The sequence below is a fragment of the Arvicanthis niloticus genome, chromosome 1 (assembly GCF_011762505.2).
Source record: "Arvicanthis niloticus isolate mArvNil1 chromosome 1, mArvNil1.pat.X, whole genome shotgun sequence".
In the NCBI taxonomy this organism is placed as follows: domain Eukaryota; kingdom Metazoa; phylum Chordata; class Mammalia; order Rodentia; family Muridae; genus Arvicanthis; species Arvicanthis niloticus.
In genome coordinates, this window is record NC_047658.1 from 28,332,101 (window position 1) to 28,357,360 (window position 25,260).

Sequence of the window (25,260 nt, forward strand, 5' to 3'; positions counted from 1 at the left end):
CTCTTGCAGATTGTAAAACCAGTTTTTTATTTTACATATCAATCCAGTCATTTACTCCAGGTTTCCTTTGATTTTCCTATGAATCAGCATCCCATGGCTCCAGCCCCTTAATTCTTAGGAGACAGCAAGCATACATTTTCTTCTAACATTGCAAAAGAATACAGAGATCTGCCTGTCTCTGTTAAGTACAGATAATAAGCTAGCTGGGTGGGATCCTGTCCTGAAATTACTATTTCTACCACACCTGGGCCTAACCTTGCTCTGTCCCAGGCCTACCCTAGCCCCTCATGATTCATATTGCATCCTTATTTTTTTTTTGAGAAATTTTATATTTTTGAACTCATGATTTTAGAGTTCTTTTCCACAGCCTTAAGGGCTGTCATGAAGGTCCTAGTGTTTACCATTTGGCTAAGACATTAGCCACACCTTCACCTCCTGGACTAATGCTATCTCTGATTATCATGGTGTCACTAACATTAACAGAGAGGACATTTCTTGAAGGAGGAAAGTGAAACATGTACATTATTATACAAACAAACCTTACACTCACAGCAGCCATTGACCCTCATGAAGGCCCATATCTATGGGCCCTGTCCCAGAAGCAGGAACCATGTCATTCTATCGCTACTGAGGCCATGCCAGACCTAGCAGTGGTACATGCTCAGAAACATGTTTTAAAGGACTGCAGCAGTCCCTTGGCACCTCAGGTCTCAGCTTCTTGTGAGCAATATAAAGGATTAGACAAGATTACTCCTGAGGTTCATCCACATTTTCTATAGCTTCATTGTAGTTTACATGTAGAATGTAAGATACTTTTAAGGCTTCCAGAACATCTTATATACATCTGGTGTAGAAGAAAGGAAAGAGAAATCATTAAAGGTGCTAAAGCACATAAATAAAAATGCATAAATGTGTAGATCTCACTGAACCTGCAGAAACTTAAAGGACTCAGGAAGTCAGTATCCATCAATGGGAAAATGGCAGAAAAAATAATGTACAAATCACTAAGAAAGGCATATCCTCTACTCATGTGCCACTATGAAAGTTTGACTTGAAAACATGAACGTGAGCGACAGTGAGATACTAGCTGTATTGCATCAAAAAGAATGGCTGAAGATTTACAGGACGTTATTTGAGGGGTTGAAAGAATAAGAAAAATAGAATATGAACGAGGCAGGAGGTAGACTTAAAATATCTTTCAAATGGGGGTATTTCCACATGACTATAGGGAATATTGTGAGTCCTGTGAATGCACACAGAATTTCTGACCCTCTCTAGGAAGTAGGTGAGGGTCAGAGCCCATGATGAGTACCTGGGGAGATAGATGTCTCTTTAACCCCAGAAACATCTGCATTAGATTAGGACTTTTATAATGATGTGTTATGCTGAATGCCCAAATCTGGTGTTAGGGGAGTGAAATTTATAAAAGGATATACTTGGTATCTTGTATATTTGAATGAGACAGACAAAGCACTTTCACAGAATGTCTGAATAGATGTGGAATTATATACTTGGTACAGAAGGAGACAGACAAGGTATGTTCACATAATGTCAGGATGAATTCTGAATTAAGCAAGACCACAGTTTCCTCCCTCAAAATTTTCTAGAGACACATTTGTTAACCACAGACACTAATATTCTCTCTCTCTCTTTCCCTCTCCCTCTCCCTCTCCCCTCTCTCCCCTCTCCCCTCTCTCCCCTCTCCCCTCTCCCCTCTCCCCTCTCCCCTCTCCCCTCTCCCCTCTCCCCTCTCCCCTCTCCCCTCTCCCCTCTCCCCTCTCCCCTCTCCCCTCTCCCCTCTCCCCTCTCCCCTCTCCCCTCTCCCCTCTCCCCTCTCCCCTCTCCCCTCTCCCCTCTCCCCTCTCCCCTCTCCCCTCTCCCCTCTCCCCTCTCCCCTCTCCCCTCTCCCCTCTCCCTCTCCCTCTCCCTCTCCCCCTCCCCCTCCCTCCCATCCTCTCTCTCTTTGTGTGTGTGTGTGCATATAAAGTGGACCATGGCTCCTAATAGCTCAATAATTCTGGTCCTACTGCCTTCTGTTCCTCTTCTTCTAGAAAAGGTTTTCAGGGCACAGATGCTTTTAGTAATTCCAGAGGGGGCGCCAGGTCAAACTTATGTCTGAACTTAAGTCTGAGAGCTGCGGTGTGGTCTTTGGAGTAGCATTATATCCATGATACCACACCCTATGGGGCACTGTGTTAAACTATGAGTGACCTATTTGGTTTTTCTTTCAGTGTTTCTAAGTTTAATTTACTTTGTAATTTGATTTGAATAACACTGGTCGTTATTCAAGGGTGTTCAGGTTGGGAGTCAGGGTGGGTGGGCAAATGCGCTGCAGGGACACTCTTGTCGACATGGCTGTATGCTTGGATCTAGGCTCAGGAAGGCTCAACAGCCTGCATGAGCAGCAGCAAAGTGAGTATGGTTGTCAAACTTTAGCCCACCAACTGAAGGAGGCACTCTGGAGGACAGCACTAATCCTTCTTGGCTGCCTTAGCCTCTAGTGCCCAAGCATCTTTCAATACAGCCTTGTTGAGAATTAGATCAGTACTTTTGTACAAGCCCTATGTCATTCATGACATGGTACAAATATATTAGTAAAGACCTCAGAATTAGTGTCTACTGTTCAGTCACAAGTGCTGAACTGTTGAAGAAATAGAGGGGAAAAGGGAATTGAATTAAAAATGGACACTATACCTTGGTGGTTGAGCAAAAGGTCTGATACCAAAAGCTAAAGTTAGTCGATAAAACTATGCCCAAAATGTTGCTTTGGTCACAGGTCTTGTGCCTGAATTTTTATATAAAGAAATTCAAATTCATAAAGTAGTTTTAACTTAATTAAGGGGTATTTATGCATAAAGTATTTTTTCCGAAATATGGTTTCCTCACCCACTCCACTGCTTAATGGGCTTAAAATTACTGTAGGCTGTGGTCTACCAGCAACTTATTAAAAAGAGTTTATTTGCTCATTATTCTTTATTCTTTGCTTTGAGAAAGAGTGACCAAAACCCCCTTGTATTCCTCTGAGTTCTGTTTGATATTCTTGCCTCAGCTGAGAATTCAGAAGAGGCAAATATCAGATGCTGTCACCTTGACTGTGATGGCAGGGTGGGGGCTATGTCCCTTGGGAGCACTCAAAAATTCCTTATTAAACAAGGCTTTCCTATAGTCTGCTGCAGATCTGAGCCTCTGCACATAGCACCAAATGCCCTCAAGCATTCATGCCCACTTCTATTCCAGGCAGAGAGCAGAGCCTCAAAATCATTCATGGTTCATGGACTCTGAGCCTGACCACATTGCCATGAGCTCTTAGTGTCAAAAACATGTGTGCATGCTATGAGTTCCTTGAAAGCACACTTAAAAGTGTTAAGGTAGCTACTTATATATGCACCAGTGTAGGCCAGAACTACCAGAGAAGTAGGAAGATTTATTTAAAGATTGAAAAAAATGAAATATTGATAGCAACAGAAGTTTACAATTTCATGACTGATAAACTAAAAGGCTAAAGAGAAAACCATGACTTTTAAGAATTATTGAATGCTAGAGAAGAATCTGGCCTAAAGAGAAAATCTGGGAACTGGTTCCCACTTAGGGTAAGGACTTTCATATTGGATGCTGTTATGGGTCAGATTGGGTCTCACTCAAAACTTGTATGTTGTGGTTCTAACCTCAACATCTCAGAATGTACCTGATATGTTTATAAAAAGATAAAGAGAGAAGAGGACATGTTTTGGTGGATGTGTGATGAGGCATGGGGGAAAGGGGTGGCTTGGCAGGCCCATGCTGAGGTATCGCTTCCCCCTGAGGGACCAGCCACAGGACAGTATAGTATAGACTAGAGATTATTCAGAGCATGGGGAGGGGAGTCAAGAGGGTAGTTGAGGCAGAGAAAGGCAGAAAGAGAGAGAGAGAGAAGAGAAGTAGAGGCCTGCCATGAACACATGGAGAGAGCATGAGGAAGGGAATGGGGAGAGAGGGGGAACAGGAAGGCAAGAGCAAGAGACAGTAGAGGAGAGGGGGCAAGCAGTTCCTTTTATAGTGAGTCAGGAATACCAGGCTGTTGCCAGGTAACTGTGGGGCAGAGCTTAGACAAAACGCTAACAGTACCTATATTTGGAGATAGGATATTTAAAGGGCCATAAACAAAGGTCCATGGCATTCAGGGACATTTCAAGATGATTAAGGTCTTGAGCCTACTTTCTTGTCCTAGCCCAGTGTCAAATTCACTGCACATAGTGTATTCAAGTACTCCCCAGTGCTCCTGTCCTCTAGACTCCAGGCAAAGTGGAAGCCCTGGAGAAGTCATGTCCACAGGACCATACTCTGATATACAGACATACACACAAAAATGAATCTGCAACAAAAGGCCTCCAACCTGTGGCATGTCACTGTGGCATCCTGAGCTGATTTATGTATACATGCTGACTTCAAATGCCTGTTAGATCTGGGCTGATGGAGGTAACATGGAAATAAGAGACATGTAGACGGACCCCATTTGGGAGTAGAACTATTTTTTTAATCAGAACAATTGAGGAAAACCAGTCTTTCTGTGGGATTAGAGACTATGTGTCTGGGTGCAGTGCTTTGGGACTTTATATGGCAGAAGAAGGAACTTTGGGGGCAGGGATATATGGTTCCAAGGACAAATGAATTCAGCAGATGTTCTCACTACTAGGTTGGCTTTCTTGTCAGGTAGGTGTTCTTATCCTTGTGCTGGGTTAGGAGTTTCTTTGCCTATCTAATGTTCCTAGTTTTATGTCATTAACCCTTTAGGACCCATCAGGGATGATGCAGAGGCAGGCTGTTGGAGGACTGTCGACCTTAGACTTATCTGCAGAAGGGGGGGGGGGGGGATAACTGAAGTCATCAGTAGGGCTGAGGGAATCATTCAGCAGTAAAGCTTCTGCTGAGCACACACAGGCCCTGGCTTCACTTCTCAGCACTGCAAAAAGAAAACAAAACAGAAAACCAAAAATAACAACAACAAAAAACAAACAATGTAAAACAATGTAGGTAATGGGTGCCAAGGCTAAGACAGACGAAGAGGCAAAAAGGCTTCAGAATGAATAGTAGAGACCCATTTAGTATATATTAATAGTATTAAATTAATATTAATATATTAATTTAATCAGCAGCTGATTCAATCTGAGTAGAAAAGCCAACTAGATGGAGAGACTATCTGAGAAGAGAGCATCCAAGGCACAGCCCTACATATAGTAAAAAGGGGCACACGACATGGCTAAAGAGACCTGGCTTGGAAAGGTCAGGGGAAGGTGCTGTGAGGCTGAGAGGTCATTCTTGAGTACATTTTTTTTAAGTGGGAGCTGGCCCAGTGTATAGTGAAGCAAAGAGCAAGTGTGTGTGAATCTGCTTCCAGTTAGCTCAGGGGCATGAACTCAGTCTGAGGCCTGGCTTCCTTCTAGACACAAAGAGAATAAAACCAAGCATAGAAATGTAAACACTGTGAGGTCTCACTTATTTGTGGAATTGAAATAAATGACTTTATGGGGATAGAGAATAAAAGGGTAATTATTGAAAGACATGGGTAGGGAAAGGAGGGAGGTAGAAAGAGGCCAGACAAGAGCTACTGGAGTGCATCTAGAAATTAGCTCTTATGTTCTACTGAAGAGTAGAGCAAACTCAGCCAGAATAAGTAGAAGAGAATATTTAAGGTTCCTATGCTGTATACCTGTAGTTATCTCAATTTGATCCGTATGCATTATTTATGTGTATCTGATTATAATTCTACAACCAATAAGTTTATACATTTTTACACACAACATTTAAATACGAAGTTTAAAACTATATACAAAGAAAGGTCATAACACACATACACACACACAACACACTCATTGAAAAAAACAATTTATCAAGTTTCTGGATAGAGGTTTTGCAATTTATAGCCAAAAAAAAAAAAAAAAAAAAAAAAAAAAAAAAAAAATGGCTGGATTGGTGTATTACATTAACAAGGCTGTCACAAGCAAACACCACAGGCTGGCGGCTTAAATCGGATTTTACTTTCTTAGGCCTGGTTTCTGCTGTGGCTCCTCCTGTTAGCTCCCAGATGTCACCTTTTACCTGTGTCTTCACATGGCTTTTGCTTTGTGTCTGGGTTCTTGGTATGTCCATATCTCCCCTGCTTGTGTTAATAGCAGCTCAGTGATGCATCCCAAGGGCATCATTTAACTTTCATTGAGTCTTTAGAAACTCCTTCTCCTAATGAGGTCACATTCTGAGGTGATGGGGAATCAGGAGTTTATTGAATTTAACTTAATTATGTCCTTAAGAGTTGAGAAAACTAGTTGGCTCCATGTCTACCTCAGAGGCTGCTTCTCAATGTCAGGCAAGAGGAGACAGTCTAACAAGAGAACTGGAACTACATGCATTATATGAAGCTCGTAGGCTAGGCTAGAAGCATGGCCTTATTCCTGCTCAGACTCAGAGGTCATTCTTGTCCCTTCTGGTCAATTCTGGTAGCCAGCTGAAATAGGAATCCTTTATGCAGTTGTGTAGCCTGGGACTTATTCCTTGTTGCCAAAGAGATCAAAGATGCCCTGATATCAGTATAAGTGCAGGGAGGCAGAGGTAGACTTTCATTTGGATATGCAAGGGGCCAGCAGAAACACTTAATGAACAGGCTTTTGGAATCTAGTGAAAGTCCATAATATTGTTTATTGGGAAATACCTTCCAGTTAGACTTCACTGATAAGAAATAAAATATTAAAATATAAGACCAAATTTCATAGCCATGACTGGGCTGAGCTTACTGGTAGGATCTAGCATACCCAAGGCCCTGGGTTCCATCTTAAGTTGAAAAACAGAAAATTAGTAACTAATTAAATATTAAAATGATGATGATGTTTAATGAAACATACTTGGATATTGTTAAAAAGGCAGTGGATAAAAAAAACCATGATTATTGGGGAAATAATAAAATATACTTTTGTGTTCCAGATAAAGTTAATATAATGATACTCAAACTAAGACACAGCCTGCCAACCTTATTAATTACCAACAAAAAAAAAATCACATTTCTGTAAGTCTCCAGGAACTATACGCACACAAGTAGAAAACCATGTTCAGAGTCTTCCATCTCCTGGGTCTCCTTAAATGGCCAATTATAAGGTTGTATTGGGAAAGGCTATGATCTAAGGGCCCCAATTCCAGTGGAGCTCCTGTACCTCTGATGCCTACCGAAGCCTTAAGTGTCTCTGTTATGGGTTATGAGGTCACCTGTGTGACCCCAAAACTGCACTTCTAAGGTGGGAAAGTGATAACTTCTGTATCATAGAATTGTTGTATTGACCAGGCTCATCCATGGAGATCTTGGAGGATGCTATAGGTATGTCACCACTCAAAGATGTTACCTGCTGCTGTAATGACCAGATTCCATTTCCCCTTCTTTGTATGAATATATTAGGTGAGTTTGGAATCAGAAAAACAAAGTCCCACTGTTGTTTCTTAAAAAATCATGACTTAAGTATGTATCCCAGAATTAAGCACCAAAGCTATATATCAGAACTCATGTAGCCGGTCTTGGTAGGAGGTTTCTATAAATCATCAGGCTCAGAATGTAAATATCTGGGAGTTTGATTGTAGTTCAGTGGTGGAAAATGCCATCAGAATGTTTGAGGTATTGATTTCATCTCGAGTATGGTAAAACATGAGAGATGGGGGGGGGGGAGAGAAAGAGGAAGAGCGAGAGAGTGAGAAAGAGAGAGATAGACAGACAGACAGACAGAGACAGACGGACGGACAGAAACAGAGATAGCATTAGTAGAAATAATAAAAATATTTGTGGTATAAATAGAATTTACAGGTACAGTCACACAAACAGTAATGTGCACCATTCCATATATCTTTACCAACTACTAGATAATAAAGTGTACTATTTTGCATGTCTTACTGTCTCTTAGCAGCAAATATAGGCACACTAGGCTCAGAGAGGTTGGCGTCGCAACACTCAGTATTCACTAGTCACACACCAAGGCTTTGATATGTTAGCTTCGAGGGTGGGCAGACACTTGATCTTGTCCTAAGATGCACGGTGGCACCCCAACCTTCACTGAGTCCTTGAAGCCACACTTAGGAATGAAGTGAAGCCTTAGGTATTTTAGCCATTTTTAATTGAAGCAAACTATACAGACTGCTTTATAGCACCGGTTTGATGTATAATCTCTTTTTAATTTACAGTGGTTTGAAAGCAATACTCATTCAGTGGGATCTACTAGAATTTGCATTTTGATCCATGGTTACTAATGCCTTCTCTAATTTTTCCATGGTGCTGAGCATGGGCAGCAAGTTGAGGATCCATGTAGAGCACTTCCATCGAAGTCTGGCTTGTGTCAGGGCCCATGCCAGCAATGAGAACATGCATAATGCTCACTTCAACCTTGGCTTTGTATTATTCTTTTTCACTGTGAGTGTCTTGTAAGGCCATGTAAATGAGAGCAGGAGGGATTTGAGAAGGATTAAAACAGAGAGAAAAACAATGTTTTTGTGATCAAGGAAAGGAAAGCATGTGTTGTCCAAGAGAAGATGCAGTAAAAAGAGCAGCGCTGCAGATAGAGAAAGCAGCACTTGGTAGAAAGTTCTAGAAGGAGGACTAAGATGAAGCCATCCAAATTAAGTTCAGCCCATAAAAGGAAGAAATGAAGAAATAGCATTAAAGCAGCTTGCTGGGGGGAGTTGAGCAAGGCGGCTCTGGTTTAACCTGGATAATAAAAACACTATTCAAAAAAATCTGAAGAAAAAAGGTCACATTCTGAAGTCTGAAGATAAGCATATGGGAAGGATCTAGTTGCTTCTAGAAGTATTGAGCAGAATTCAGTATGGTGCCTAGACATGAAGCCAAGTGTGTGCTGGTCCCTGCAGAGTGGGGATGTGCACAGTGGGGATGCTCAGCATATAAAGATGTCCCACAACAGAGGGATGTTTACAGAGTGCTAGTACAGCATAAGAGGGATGTTTATGCTGACTGCAGTCAGATACCATGGAAGGAAGCAGAGAGAGTCCTAGTCTGGATGATAAACAAGAGACCTATAAATTACCAAGAGATGAGGCAGAGGGTACAACTCCCCCATCCCTATACATACATGTACACACACACACACACACACACACACACACACACACACACACACACACACACATTGTGGGCTGAGGTGCATAGTACAGGTGTGCCATGAGGAAGTGAGGAAAGCCCGTTTTTTTCCCCCAGAAAGACCAGGATACATGGTATTCTCAATTTTCTCTTTCTCTTTCTTTCTCATTGGCTAAGATGATAGATCCATTCATAAGATTAAATGCATGAAAAAAAGAAAAAGAATGAAAGGCCACCCAGATGGCATGGAACAAAGGTAAATATTAGAATTTCAGCTATGAGAATCTTTTGCTCTCCAATTCTGTCTTCATGAAAAAGGAAGAAATAAAAGGAAAGGAACATGGCTGTTCCTAGGGATGGTGAAGGGGAAAATGTATTATAGATATGTGGGGGTGCCTAGCCAGAGGCAGGGACCAGAGGAGAGATCAGAGTGTATATGACCCTGAGCTGGACCATGTAGGGAGAGAAGGAGAGGACCAGAGAGGGGGAGTGGGGAATCAGGTGCAGCAGAGAGACAAAGATGCAAAGGTACAAAAAGGTAATCAAAATCCTTGGTTTATCTTGGGAAGAGCAGCCCAACCCCCAAAGGGTGGAGAATTCAGGGTAGAAGTGGGGTTTGCAAGCGGGAGGCCTCTGTAACACCTAGGACTGCAGGCTTCAGGGAGAATCTGGCTGCCAGGTCCCCTTTGATATGTTAAATAGGCATTGTCCTTAGCCTTTGTCCTGCTCTGAAGTCTAACACTGAGTTACCTTTCTCCTTACCCTGAGGTCTAAGATGTCTGTTTGTACTGGTTCTAAGCCTAAGGCGGCTGCCAGAAGCTAGTTACAATGCTCTGAGTTAGGGAGCTGCTACTGATCCCCAGATCTACTTTCTGGCACTGAAAGCACTCTCTGTCTTCTGAAATCCTCCGGGCTCTTTCCCATCCTGTGAACCTGCATTTCCATACTTCTAGTGGAAACACAATAATGGGGTTTTATCTGTAGGGGATGGGAGATCCTCTAGCCATCACTCATGAAAAATTAGAGAATAGACTCCCTACCCAGAACAACCTGAGGGCAGGCCATGGTACTGAAGGTCTGATCTCAAGGGATCCTTTGGCTACCGAAAGGTTGCAGCCTTATGTACCGGTGATCAGTCTTCACAGGCCTGCAGAAGAAAAGGCATTCTTGTTCCTGCTTGAAAACAACCTGTAGTTCAGTGGCAGAGCACTTCCTTCCTGGGTTCATCTCTGGCATGGGCTAGAGGGAAGAGAAACAGGCTCATCTTTGCTGAAAGGCAACATAAGTGTCATTTTTAAAGAACCACAGACAAGCTGTCTTTTGGAAAAGAAACAGTAGAGTACTTCAGTCTAAGCTTCAGGCAGGAAGTTTTATTAGCATCGATTTGATTCTGTTGAATACAGGCCCAGGTAAAGCATCGCCTCCCTGCCCTTTGCTTCCCAGCTGCCTAGAAGCCACAACATGCCATTCAGACAGTTTTCTTTTAACTTAAAACTAAATAGTACATGCAATGTACGCCTGTCTCAGCCTTCATTTGACATTTTGCATCTTGATTTGCACTTTGACATTTAAATATTTTTGTCTGGTATAAGGCAATAGGGTGGCTAGGCCAGACCAGTTTGAAAAGAGCCCCGTGGAGAAAGAAATACATGAAGTCTGACTGTTGTCTGAGCAAGTGTTCTTTTCCTAAGCCCTCTGATAGAGAGGTGTCACCTTTCAGGTGTTGCCTGGGGAGCAAGTTAAATGAGTTGCTGGGAATGAGAAGAACCTGGTGAGCTTGGAGCATCATGGACTCTATTATGTTGGTGTATTCCCAGCAGGGACAGGAAGTCATTATATTAGGCTGCTGGCTGGGGAAGGGTGTGACTCTCTGAGACACCAGTGGAGCTCCCTCCCCTGAAAGGACAGGAAAAAGCACTAGTCACAGGCAGACTCCTGCCTGGAAGCATCCCAGGAGGAGCTGCAGGCAGGCAAGAGAAAGCGCTGAGGAAAGAGTCCCGCTGCTGCAGGCATAGGGTTGACCACGGAAGATGACAAACATTAGCAGGATACTTTTTCCTGGACAGAAAGAAACGTGCCAAGAATGCCACGCCCCTGGCAACTGGGTATCTATGCCTCCCACGTTTCAACGCCCCCACGTCCCCCACCCCCGCAAAAATGTTACTCTTCAGAGTCTGAAAGTTGCATCTGGCCCAGCATTTCCTGAGACCACCTATAGCTGTTGGCCTGCTTAAGCAAAGGCTTCTGCGGGAGAGGGCGCCCCGCTGGCGTCCTGATATGCAGCAAGTCCAGACAGATGTGCAGGATGATGGACTCCACACAGATTCCAAAGATTTAGAAGAAAAAATGATGTAAGCCATTTCACTGAAATTTTATGTTGGGTAGATGGCAAAATTTCCCATGAAAGAGGTGTCGAGCCAGGTTTGACCTTGGGTGTGGAGCAGTTTGGCTGCTGGTCTGGATGACATATATAGGACAGTCATAAAACCTACCACTGTGCAACTTTGTGGGTTAAGGCCTTCTAGGATCTTGCTCTATATGTAGTTATGTTTGCACGCATTATTCTTTGTTGTCATATCATAATCCAATTAGCAGGTGGTGAAGCTAGGATCTAAATCACTAGAGCCAGATAGGAGCAAAGTACAATGACATGCCTGTATGAAATGACACGTTGGAACTTTCTATGCTAAGCTATACCACTAATGGTAAAGATTATAGCTGATGTTTGGTCTTCTCTTCCTGCTACACCTTTCTTCCTCTCTGCACCTCTGTCCACCCTTCTCTTCCCACTAGCTGGGTTCCTTACTTGGGACTCTCTGGTCATACTGACACTGGTTTGGATTGGTTATCCTGAAGTTCAGTGAATATTTAATGTCTTCTAGGATACCCTGTCCTAGGTTCTCTGTCTTGTTAAATAGACACAGGATGTCTTGTCAGCCTCCAATTCAGCAAGTCCCTTTTCAGCCAGGCCATTCAGCTGCACTGGAGCTAAGGCAAATTCCCCTCTGCTCCTAGGAACAGCGCACTCAGCCAAGCATCTTAGCTTCCCCAGAGGCCTCTACCTTCCAGATTGCTGTACAGAGGCATTCTGCTGTCTCCTTTGTCCACTCAAGATCTCCTCAAACCTTAGGGGAAAATGCTTCCACCAGCATCCCAGCTGTGTCCACAATCGTCACATATCAAAACACTGGCAGCTTGTCACTCATTCTCAGTGAGGTGCCTCTGCATGTCTTCTGCTTAAAGTTGCATTGTTTAGGTTTTATGCTGTTGAGTTCTGACTGATCTTGTATATTTTAGACGGGACTCTGTTGTCAGCTCTTTGTCATGGTCTGTGAACATTGTCATCCTTGGGTAACTCATTGAGCAAAAGTCTAAAAGATGTTCTTATTTTATTTTACATTTTATATGGAAACTTTAATGTTGCCAATATGAACTCTTCACTAAGGTGTAGACCCCAAAGATGTGACCCTAGCTTTCATTTAGGTGTTTTGCAGTTTTCCTTTTTACATTTATACGCATAATCTATCAAATGTATGTCAAGTGCAAGACTGATGTTGAAAGTCACTTTCTGGTCTTTGGATAGCTGGCTGCTCCAGAAGCAACTGTCTAAATACTATCTTTCCTCTAACTATGCCTTTGTCAGAACTTAACTGGGCATGTGCCAGTCCTTGGCTCATAGGCATGCTTCAGTTGTTCCTTGTGACCAAGATTACTGGCTCTACTTAGCAGGCCTTCATGTTGATAAATGTTTTCATTTTTGTTACTTTGTGGCCTGTGCCTTACCAGATAAATTTTAAGTATCCACCCTGTGCTTCCCCCCAGCCTGGTGAATCTGTCCTTTTTTACACTAAAATTCTCTTTCACTCACACCAACCCTGAGACCAGGTCTCAAATCCTCTGCTCAGGCCCAGTTTGAGGAGTCCCACTCAGTCCCTCTACCTCTAGATTTGGGCCAGGATGTACATCCTGTGCGTCAACCTAGCCTGCTGCGTCCACATCAGACAGTCAACCAAGAAACAAATGTCCATGTGCTCAGGGTTCATTGCAAAAACAGAGATAGAAAAAATCAAGACCGTATGCCCACCTCCTCAAGCCCAGCAGTCCTATGGATCTCCAATGAGAATTACCTACATAAACCCCAGGACACAAATCATAAAAGAACAGTCATACACTCCATCAAATAAGGTAAGGAGTTTACTGAAGACAAACAAATAACTTGGTGAAGTTAAAGAAAATAGACAAAAGCTTTAATGATGCTGACATATAATCATAAGGCTGAGTCAATGGGAAAAGCAATTATAAAGGATTTGAAAATGGAATTCAATAAAGAAATGTAAATTTTAAGATAATCTTGTCTGTATCAAGGGGAAAAATCTTATTGTAAAGTTGATGAGAATTGTTTTAAGCTTATGATTAATTTGGGACTTAACATTGTGAATATGTTGGGTGTTTCCTTTATGAATATTTTAAATGTCTCACTTATTTTCTCTGGTTTTGTTTTTGCCATTTGCTCTTGCCATCTATATGTTGTCAAGGATTTAAGGTCAGACCAAAGTTTTTACTTTGCTGTCCTCATCCTCTCATTACTTGCATTTTCATTTTCTGTATTCATTTTACACAGTGCTATGGGGCAGACAGCTATCTTCAATGAGTGTATGTTGTCAACCGAGCAGAGCCTCCTGTGTCTTTCCTCGTTCTTTTCCCCACCACTCATGTTGGTCCTGTTGTTTCTGTGGGCAGTTTTACTCCTATTTTCATATCATATCTATATATATCATATCAAAAAGGCATATATGATTTTATGCTTTTATAAAATCTGTAATCTAGACATGAGAGAAAAAGGTGATTTGTCTTTCTGAGACTGACAGTTTGCTCAATGTGATAATCTCTACTTACAGACATTTGCTTCCTTTTTATGGCTGAAAAAATCATATATATATATATATATAATTTTCTTTATCCATTCCTCTGATGTTGGATACCTGTATTGGTTACAGGGCTTAGCACTTTGAACAGTGTTTCGTTATTGATGTACAAGTATCTTTGCATGGTCTTTATTTAGATTCCCTTGGTTGAATGCCGAGGAGTGGGACACGCCTAGGTATTATGGAAGATTTACCCTAGTGAGATCTTCACACTGATTTCCATAGTAGCAGGACTAGTTTACATCCCCATGAGCAGTGTTTAACAGGGTTCCCCTTACTTCACATCCTCAGCAGCATTTGCTGTTTTCTTAATGACTGTCATACTGACCTGATCAAATTTCAACGTGGTTTTGATGTGTAATTCTCCTATGGCTAGTGATGATAAACATTTTCTGTATGTTTATTGGCTATTTATATTTTGCCATTTCAGAACTTTCCATTTTATTAGCCCATTTATTGACTGGGTTGTATAATTTCTTTAAGTTTAATTTTTTAAAGTTATTCATATACTATGGATGTCAGTACTCTTTCAGATTTATAGCTGACAAGGATTTTTCTCATTCTGTAAGCTGTCTCTTCAGTTAATTAGCTGTTTCCTTTCCTGCACAGGAGCTTTTTAATTTCATCAGGTGTCATTGCTCTTTACTTTGCTGGTTGGTGTGACCACATACTTGACAAGAAGCAACTCAGGTGAGGAAGTATTGACTTCAGTTTTGGCAGCTTTGACCTGTCATGGCAAGGAAGGCATGTGGTCACACTGAGTCAGTCGTCTGGAAGTGACATCAAGTTATAAAAACTTCAAGACCCACTCCTTGTGACCCACTTCCTGCAGCAAAACACTACCTCTTAAAGGTTCCCCACCTTTTCAAAGCAGAGCTACCAACCAAGGAGGAGTATTTACTACTCAGATCACCACAGTCTATATTATAAACTCTTGGCATTGCTTCTCATTGTAACTGGAGACCTATTAAGAAAGTCCTTGCCGATGCTTAATCTTGGAATGTTTTCCTCTAACAGTTCCAATGCTTTAGGTCTTATATTAAGGTCTTCAATCAAATTGGAGTTGGAGTCGATTTAGTAGTGTGTGTGTGTGTGTGTGGGGGGGTGTTCTGATTCTGTATTTTACCTTGAGTTTCCCCAGGACATTTTTCTTTCTACAGTGTACATTTTTGACATTGTTGTCAAAAATTAGGTGAATGTACCTGTAAGGGTTTTTATTTGAGTCAACTATTTTGCTGCAACTTCAAACACAAATAAAATATCATTTATTATGATCAAATTGTCTCCATTACACAGGCCGATAGGATGGTTTAACAAACATGCATGAATCAATTAAGTGTAATTCATTGCTTTGTGTAGAAATCACAGGAACATCTCAACAGATGTAGAAATGGCCTTTGACATCACTTCATGATCAAAATAATGGAAAGGTTAGGGATGAAGAGAGCGTACCTCAACATAATAAAGGCCATGTAGGACAAACTTGTAGTAACTGGAGGATAACCAAAAGCATTGTAAAAAGATCAGGCATAAGTCATGGAATCCACTCTCTCCATTTTTATTTATTTGTTTGTTTATATTTTGTGTACATTGGTGTTTTGACTGCCTACATGTCTGTGTGAGGGTGTCAGATCTCTGGGAACAGGAATTATAGACATCTGTGAGTGCTGGGAATTGAACCTTCGTCCTCTGGAAGAGCAACCAGTGCTCTCAACAGCCAAGTCATCTATCCAGCCCACCTCTCTCCACTCTTATTCAATACAGTATTTGATGTTTGAAGAACCTTTTCAGGAACATTCTTGTAATCTGTTGTCCTTTCTGTTTTCCTTCATCCATGAATGGGATTTTTAATGGATATAGGAGTGTATGCTACTTTCTGTTGATCTGCTGGTTTCTTTTTTTCCTTGGTTATTTTATTTATTTACATTTTAAATCTTATCCCCCTTCCTGGTTTCTTCTCCACAAGCCTCCTATGCCAATCTCCCTCTCCCCTGCTTCTATGAGGGAGCTCCTCTACCCACCCATTCCTGCCTCACCACCATAGCATCCCCCTGTGCTGGGGCATCGAGCCTCCATAAGACCAAGGGCCTCCCCTCCCATTGATGCCATATAAGGCTATTCTCTGTTACATATGTATCTGGAGCCATGGGTACCTCCATGTGTAGTCTTTGGTTGGTGGTTTAGTCCTTGGGAGCTCTGGAAGGTGCTGGTTTCTGATGAGAAAATCATCTTCTGCCTTAGAAAGGGACCCAACACTTAAGTCTTTTGTTGTTGTTGTTGTTTTGTTTTTGTTTTTCGAGACAGGGTTTCTCTGTGTAGCTCTGGCTCTCCTGGAACTCACTCTGTAGACCACGCTGGCCTCAAACTCAGAAATCTGCCTGCCTCTGCCTCCCAAGTGCTGGGATTAAAGGCGTGCACCACTACTGCCCAGCAACACTTAAGTCTTTAAAGTAGTGGTTGGTTTTCAATCTTCCCAATGCTCCAACACTTTAATACTGTTCCTCATGATATGATGACCCCCAACCATAAACTTATTTTCATTGCTATTTCATAACTGTAATTTTGTTATTGTTATGAATTGTGATGTAAATATCTGTGTTTTCCAATGGTGGTCCCTGATTATTCAACCACCAAAGGGAGCTAAATCCATAGGTTGAGATCTACCATCCTAGAATGACATTCTTTTGGGGGTGGTAGTGAATTTCATCTGTTATTTCTTTGACTATCCTTTTCCTCTTTGATCATACTCCATCTGGTGACACATGTTAAATCTTTGTCATGTGGTACCCTCAGGATTTGTACTTTAAATTTTTCAGTTTGCTTTTCTCTGGTGAGTGATATTCTGTTCACTTTCCAAGACATCTTCAAGTTTATAAATCTTTCCTTACAAGTTCTCTTATGTTACTGTGCCCATCAGTTAGCTTTGTCTTGAAGTCATTCCATTTTAACTCCAAACTCACCAGGTCCAAGTTTTTGTGGGCTGCTGCACTTTTGAAGATATTTTTTTCTCCAGTTGTTTCTAGTGTTTATAATTGTTTCCTAACTAGTCTTTTATGATGGCCATTTCAAAATACTGGATGATTTCAGGGTCTAAATTACTCTAAAGGTACCTGTTAATGTTTTCTGTTCTCATTTGAGGAGAGGCTTTTTTGTGACTAGTACCATCCTATTTTAAACCTTTAGTTTGAGAAGGTCACGCCAGGGCTGGTGAAGACAGAGTAGGTGCACATGAAGCCTACATTTTTTTTTGCTAGACCTCCACTCATGCTAGTGCATTGTACTGCTAAGTGGGGTCATTCTGCCCTCTCCCAGGATCTCCACCAAGTGGAGGGTTGCATTGTTTTTCTCTTCAGGCAATACCTATTGTTTGGCTGACCTGGGTGGGAGCGTGGCCTTACTACACCTGGCAGGCCATAGAGCAAGAACTGCTTACTTTGTGCAGTTCCCCTTCCTAGCCATCCAGCTGGAAAACCACAGACCTCTTTGCATCTAAGAACGGGTGAAAGTCCAGGCTCCTCATGCTTTTCCATCGACTCCCCAGGAAGATAATTTGGCACAGTTTGGAGAGGTTGAAGTCCTGGCTCTCTCTGTTGTCTTTGTCAAAGAGGTAGAATGAAGATTTAGTTACTAAAATTTGTCTGTTTCTCAGCAGTTACTACTTACAAGGTTTCTGTCTATCTATACTCACCCCTTTACTGCTCCTTTGGCTACAGCAGGCTTTTCCTGGGGGCCCCTTTTCTCTTGGGAATCTACTGTCCACTGAGTTTCCCATGAGCCTGCTTCCTAGAAGGGTACACAGAGGATGGCAGAAGGCAACTCACTGCCATTTTATTTGTTTATTTATTAATTATTATTATTTTTTTTTTTAGTTTTCTCAGCTGCCTTGTTGTTCAGGTTCTTTCCACCACTAAGGTTGTACTTTATTCTTGGCTGTGCTGGGATGGGAATATCGACAGGAAGACATGTCTTCTTTATCTTGCTTTAGAACCAAAAGTCTGCTCGATAGTTTTTCAGAATAACAGAATTAAATTGTATTTCGCAACAGACCCCTGTGTGTTCTGTGGTTAGGTTTTCCCTTGTCAAAAACATTTCATGTTTCTGTCTATACTGGTTAGTTTTTATTGTCAGCTTGACACAAACTAGAAATACCTGGGAAAGGAGAACTTTAATTGAAGAATTGTTCTTTTGGACGGGCCTGGGGAGGGGGCACTTTTTTAATTGCTAAGTGACATAAATGGACATGGATCAATGCGGATGGTGCCGTTCCTACATCAGTGGCTCTTGGCTGCATTTCAAAAGACAGTTGAACAAGTCAGGAACAAACTGACCAATAAGCAACATTCCTTCACCATTTCTGCTTCATTCATCTGCTTTGAGTTCCTTATGTGTCTCTCCATGGCAGATCATAACCTGTGAGATGAAACAATCCCTTTCCTCCTCAAGCTATTTAGAAGAAAGGTGTTTATCACTGCATAGAGCAAACAAGAACAGAAAGAAAACAAGAAGAGAAATTGAATGCAGTATTGTGCTGACAGACCAGACTGTTGTTGTGAAAACATTTGGAACATTGGTTTGGAAAGTTAGCAGAGCATTCAGAGCTCAGCAGGCTGTTCTGTGGGAGCTTAGAAGATAACAATGTGGAGAGCAATGCAGACAATGGAACCACGGTTTCTGAAGTTTTACAGGGAAGCAAAGACTATCAGGGTTGTTTGTGTGGCATATATTTGAATTAAGAACCAGTGAAAGGAGCTAAAGAGATGGCTAAATGGTTATGAGCACTTGTTGCTTTTTGGTTGACAGCACCCACATGACAGCTAACAACTGTCTCTGTAGCTTCTAATTCCAGAGGCTCCTGTGCTCTTATCTAGCCCCTGTGGGCACTGCATGCATGTGCTGCATGGCAATTATGCAGGCAAAACACATAAAAAAAATAAAAGTGAGTAAATAATTTATAGGCAGAATTTGGAAGTGAATTGTACTTGCTTTACTGGGATGAGGGATGTCCTCTGCTGGCACTGAGAAATCAGCATCATTGAGGTGAAATCTAGGAAGTATTGCATCTGGGTCAGCTGTGGTCTGAAAGAGCCAAGGCAGAAGACCATGCTAGCAGCAGGGCTAATAATGATGTATAAGAACTGCCAAAACAGTGTAAAAGCAGACACATTATCAATGGAATTGAATTGATATTCCAGACATAAACCTATGGACACCTGATTTTTTTTGTTAAAGAAGCCAGAATTATACAACAGGAAAAAAGACAGCATCTTCAACAAATGCTCCTGGTCTAGCAGGGCGTTGGTATATAGAAGAGTACAAATAGATCCATAGCTATCACCCTGCACAAAACTCAAATCCAAGTGAATCGAAGACCTCAACAACCAGATACACTGAACCTGATAGAAGAGAAATAGTCTTGAATGCATTGGCACAGGAGATAACTTTCTGAACAGAACACCAATAGCTCGGGCACTAAGATCAGAAATTAATAAATGGGACTTCCTAAGACTGGAGAGCTTCTGGAAGACAAATGATACCATCAATAGGACAAAATGGAAGCCTAAGGAATGGGAAAGACTTTATCAGCTCCACATCTGACAGAGGTGAAACATCCAAAATGTATAAAGAACTCAAGAAACTAGATAATAAGCTAAATAATTCAATTAGGAAATGGGGTACATATCTAAACAGAATTCTCAACAGAGGAATCTCAAATGGCTGAGAAACATTTTTTTAAAAATGTTCACCATTCTTAGCCATCAGAGAAATGTAAATCAAAATGACTTTGCGATTTCATCTTATACCTATCAGAATGGCTAAGAACAAAATCAAAAGTGACAGCTCATGCTGATGAGGATGAACAAGGGAGAACAGTTCACCACTGCTGTTGGGAGTGCATACTTGTACAATCACTTTGGAAGTCGATATGGCAGTATCTCAGAAAATTGGTAGTTGGTCTACCTCAAAACCTAGATATACCACTTTTGGTCATAAACCCAAAGAATGTTTCACCATATCACAGTGATACTTGCTTAACTATGTTCATAGCAGCTTTATTCATAATAGCTAGAAACTAGAAACAACCTAGATGTCCCTCAACTGAAGAATGGATAAAGAAAATGTGGTACCTTTATACAATGGAGCACTTAAAAACAGCAGCATCATGAAATTTGCAGACAAATGGATGGACCTAGAAAAAAATTGTCCCGAGTGAGGTAACTCAGACCCAGAAAGACAAACATGATATGCACTCACTTATAAGTGGATATTAGCTGTAAAATAAAAGATAATCATGCTATAGTACACAGACCCAGACAGGCTAAACAAAAATGAGGCTTTAATGGGGCTGGAAGGATGCAAGAATCTTCCCAAAAAAGAAAAATACAATAGATTTCTCAGGTAGCCTGAGGCTTGGTGGGGCTGGGAACAGGAGGGATCAGGTGGGAATGGGGAATGGAGGGAGAAAATCCTGGGAGAAATGAATGAAATGGAAGAGGCATTTCAGGGGTGAGGTGGAAATCTGGTGTTATAGAAAACCCATGGAACCTACAACAGTAACCCTAGCAAAGAGTCCTAGCAATGGGTAACAAGGAGCCTGAACTGACCATCTTTTGTAACCAGCCAAGGTCTCAAGGGGAGGGAACATAAACATACAGAATATGCTGGGGCAGGAGCCTAGTATAATCAGCATCAGATATATTAGAGAGACTTCATCCAGCAATTGATGGGAACAGATGCAGAGTACTTCAGACAAACATTAGGTGGACTTTGGGGTGTTCTGCAAAGGAGGAAAAAGGAAGAAATAGAGGAACCAGAGGGGTCAGGAACACACCATGAGAGCATGGCTCACAAAACCAACTGACTGGGACTCGTGGGGACTCAGAGGATAAGGAGCCTGTATGGGTCTGATCTAGGTCCTCTGCATGTATGTTATGGCTTAGTAGCTTGTTGTTCTAATCCTAACAGTGGGAGCAGGGACTGTCCTTGACTCTTTTGCCTACTCATGGGACCCTTTCCCCCTACTGGATTGCCTTGTTCATCCTAGTTGTGATGGTACATGCCTGGTTTTATTGTAGCTTGCTATACTGTGTTTGATTAATGTCCCTGGGAGGCCTGCTCCTTTCTCAGGGGAGGCAGAAAGAAGCTTGGATCTTGGGAGAGAAGAGTTGCAGGAGGAGAGACTGGGGGAAGATGAGGAAGGGGAAACAGCAGTCAGGATGTAATATCTGAGAGAAGAATTTTTTTTAAAAAAACCAGGAGTTTGAAGGCATGAAGGGGTCATGGAGAACAGCTAAGGCTTGTCATCATATGGCAGGGTGATGATGACAAGGCAGGTCCTAGAGTGAACCTAAGTGAGGCCATTGGTGGAGGTGCAGCTCTTACAATGGAGTCTTTGGAATATTGGGAATTCCATGGCCATGAAACAACTACCAAGGACGGTGTCTGATGTGGAGTGTAACCTGGCACTTGAACCTCTGAGGCAAACTGTGTGTGTGCTGTGTATGCCAGAGCTGGAAAGCTGGGGCTACTCAAGCCATTTGGAGCCTCAAAGATCATGAGTAGGTCCCAGATATCAGACATTAAGTTTCAGAAGTGGGTTTTAAACTACTGAGTTATGCTTTAAAATAATTGTTTTTATATACAAGTTTCCCATTTGGCATAAAACAAACAAGCAAACAAAAATACATGTTTAACTTACTTCTCATTTTTACAGGAGTCTACAGTTAAGACACTTGGATTTTTAAAGAAATCCTGAACTTTTAAAGTATTGACATGTTAAAAGACTGTCAAAGCTTTTCAAAGCTGGATGGTGTTTGTGATATTAACGTTAGTCTGAGATACTAGAAACAAACAAGAAAGAAAAGGTTATGGTTTAACAGTGATGTGTTTTCGTGGCAAGCTGACAAGAGGTGGATTTTACTACTCAATTTGACATAGACTAAAGATACTTGGGGAAAGAGAGCCTCAATTGCAGAATTATCTTTATCAGACTGTGTTGTGAGCATGTCATGTTGTGAGCACTTTCTCAATTCCCAGTTGATGTAGGGGGACACAGACTACTATAGGAGTAATATCACTAGGCAGGCAAGCAGGTCTGGGCTATATATAAAAGGTATCTGAGAAAGTTAGAGGGAACAGGCAAGTAAATAGTGTTCTTCCATTTGGGTTTCAGCTCAAATCTCCTCGCATGAGTTCCTGCCTTAGTTTCCCTTGCTGATGAAGTGTAGAGCCTGCACGCTGAAATAAACCCTTTCTCCCCAAGTTGTCTTTAGTTATAATGTTTGTCACAGTACCAGAAAGAAGTTAAAACACCATGCAGGCTTTCTCTGGCTTTGCACACTCTTGAAGCCTGTCACCTGGTATGGGTCAGATGTCTGCATGGAGAAGCAGGAGCAGTGGTTCACATTAGTTGAGGGCTCACCTGTTTTAAGAGATTTATAGATGAGAACTTATGACTCCTCATAATAGCCTTCATAAATAGGTGAATACCTACCCACACATCCCATATATACCTCACCCAATGCAGAAGAAAGCCATGTTGTCTGTTACCTTCTTCAGACAAGAGGTGGCCTTATCTCCCGATCCTACCTTTCAACCCCACCCCACCCCTTTGATTTAAGTGAAAGAGACTTTATGAGTTGATGAAAATGTGACTTCATTTGGAAGTCTACAGAATGACAATTACAATTTGACACATCTCTGGAAACATACAGAGATTATTTTTGGAGGGAAAAGGATGATAGAAATTGAGTCCAGATTCTTACACGTCAGACAAGTGCCGTAGCAGAGATTTAAATAGTGGCACTGTGTAAAACGTGTGAGGAGTAGATGGAGTCTTGAGTGAATGTGTATTGTTGAAATGAACAGTGCAGTGCCCAGAGTCATGGAAATAACAGGGCCTTCCCTGGATCAGGTCCAGGGAAAAGGCAAAGCCTTCCCCTAGTCATGTGTGGATGTTGACAGTGTGTGCAGAAAATATAGACCCCAGCTTCCTCCTCTGGGATGTTTACAGCCTCAGACTGCTCCCTTATAGAGGTCTCCCACTGAGATCATCTAAACCCACCTGCCTCCTTTTTAGCTGTATACAGCAACAGTACCTTCTCATTCAGTTGTATACAGAAACCTGCCTCGTGGATTTACATGTATAAAATAAACACACTGAGTTTCCAGAGAACTGCTGGTGTGTCTCCATCAGAACACACAGCCCACCTGACCTGTGTCTCTGTGTGTCTATCTTTTCTTCCTTTCCTTTGGCCCCAGTTGGGTCAGTCCCTAAGCTGAGCAGATCAGAACAGGTGGCACCCAAACAAAGACACCTGACTTCAGGGAACTCACACGTCAAGAGGGAAAATCCCCATGAGAAGCATAAGAATGAAGGCAAAGGAGTAGTGTACATGCAACTCTGGGCATTGGGTGTAAACCATGGGCCACATAGAATCTAGAGATACACAGTTATATGTGTATAACGTTGAAGATTTTATGAAACATCAGAAATAGGGTAAAAGCATCACAGCTCCGTCAGTTCTTAGGCTACATTTGGAAGACTTCTACCAAGATTAGTTGAACCCACCTCCTTGTTCAAGTGTATACAGTAAACCTGTCTCCTATATTCAGGTGTAAAAAATAAACACACTGAGTTTCTGAGCCACTGCTGCTGGGACACAGTCTGTGGCTCCTCCAATCCTAACTTCTCTGTATGTGTGTCTGTATGCCTGTCCTTTTTTCATTCCCTCACCATTCTGGTCTGGTTTCCAGGACCTAACCATATGAGGTATGGCAAAAGTATTTCCAACCTAAATGAGAAATCAAATTTTCCTTACATAAAGATTCTGGAGGCACATTGTTTAGCAATACCATAACATACAAAGTGTCTGTATCTCTTAGTTCTCTCCAGATGCCAAAGGCCATGACCGTTTCTCTGTTTTTCAGGTTGGGCTTCCCTATGATGCTCATGTCCTGTACCATTGGGATGTGCTATCTCCTGATTGCTCACATTGTGGTGGGATGGAATTAACAGACAGCCATCATTTGCAGACCAAGGGAAACTTGATCATCACCAGCATCAGGTAGAAGACTTTTCCCAGCCCCTCTGAAGAAGAAAAGAATGAGCTCACTATGGCATACATGGGAAGAAAGCTTGGTCAATAACAGTATTGTTCAGGTGGATCATGGGAAACTATATCTTATCCCTGTAGACAAAAAATGAGAATTACAATTCAATTTACCAAGATTCCCAGCAGAAAAATGCATATTTTGAAAAATATTTCTTGTAATTCTGTATAAGAAATGGTACAAGCCCACCCACCCAAATAGCTGTCCCTTTAAAGTGTCAACTCTAAGATATACAGTTTTTCTTAATATAATCACCCTCCATGTTGAAATAGATAGCATTCGGTTTGTATATCCCTTTAATATGTCTTTTTCTGGGAAGAGACATATGAGTGTTAAGAAAAGATTTTGTGTATTTAAAAAATAAAGTATCCCTTGACATAAGATTTTGTAATTTATTTGCCATAGTATTTTCGATTTCATCAAACTGCATTTTACCCACTTTTATTTTTTTCTGTAGAGTTTTAAAATTAGTATTGAAATGTCTAGAGGTTTTGTTTGCAGAAGACCAAGGTATCCTTTAAGTAGCACTTTTATATTAATGGCCTAGAACAGTAAGTTTCCATTTTGAAAATGACACATGCTATTTTCATCAATTACTTTGAAGCTTGATCAATATGCTCGTCTCTGTTCTCCCTGGGAGGCTCCAGCTGTTCCAATAACATCTCTAGGTGTGGTTCTTTTGTGTACCACCCCATGTCAGATAGAAAGAATGAGAACAAAGAGCCAGAGGGAGCCTGTACCTTCGCTGATGTCTTTGTGCTTCTGTTGTCAGTGCCTCGACTGTGCCCAGAGGCATTCTCCGCGTGCTCAGTTATCTGTGTCTAACCATGAGACATGAGAGTATCCATCAGGGACTTTACATGGAAGAGCTTCTAATTTAAAAAGGCTCAAGGAGCTTAGAGCACTAAAGTGCAATTTAGGAGACTTCTAGTTGTATTTTCTGTTGCCGACACTTTCAAGGTGGACGTGGCTTTCCTACAAGTCAGAGCATGTATTCAGAAAGAGGCAAAAATGCTTCCTTCCTAAAACACTGTCACTGTTTATAGCAGCAGTTCTCAACCTGTGGGTTGTGAACTCTTTGTGGAGGTCAAGCCACCCTTTCATAGGGCTCACCTAGTATCATCA

The 25,260-nt window shown here is 41.7% G+C and overlaps 1 protein-coding gene across 4 annotated transcripts in view; it reads left to right on the top strand.

Annotated features, from left to right (window-relative positions):
• Positions 1-24,516, top strand: part of Oca2 (OCA2 melanosomal transmembrane protein) — a 279,093-nt gene extending 254,577 nt beyond the window's left edge. For all 4 annotated transcript variants that reach the window (XM_076935176.1, XM_076935182.1, XM_076935183.1 and 1 more), the window contains one exon: positions 23,953-24,516. In XM_076935176.1, coding sequence (XP_076791291.1) covers positions 23,953-24,093 — 141 coding nt within the window. In that variant the 3' untranslated portion in view covers positions 24,094-24,516. The remainder of the gene's footprint in view (positions 1-23,952) is intronic.
• Positions 24,517-25,260: the final 744 nt, after the last annotated feature.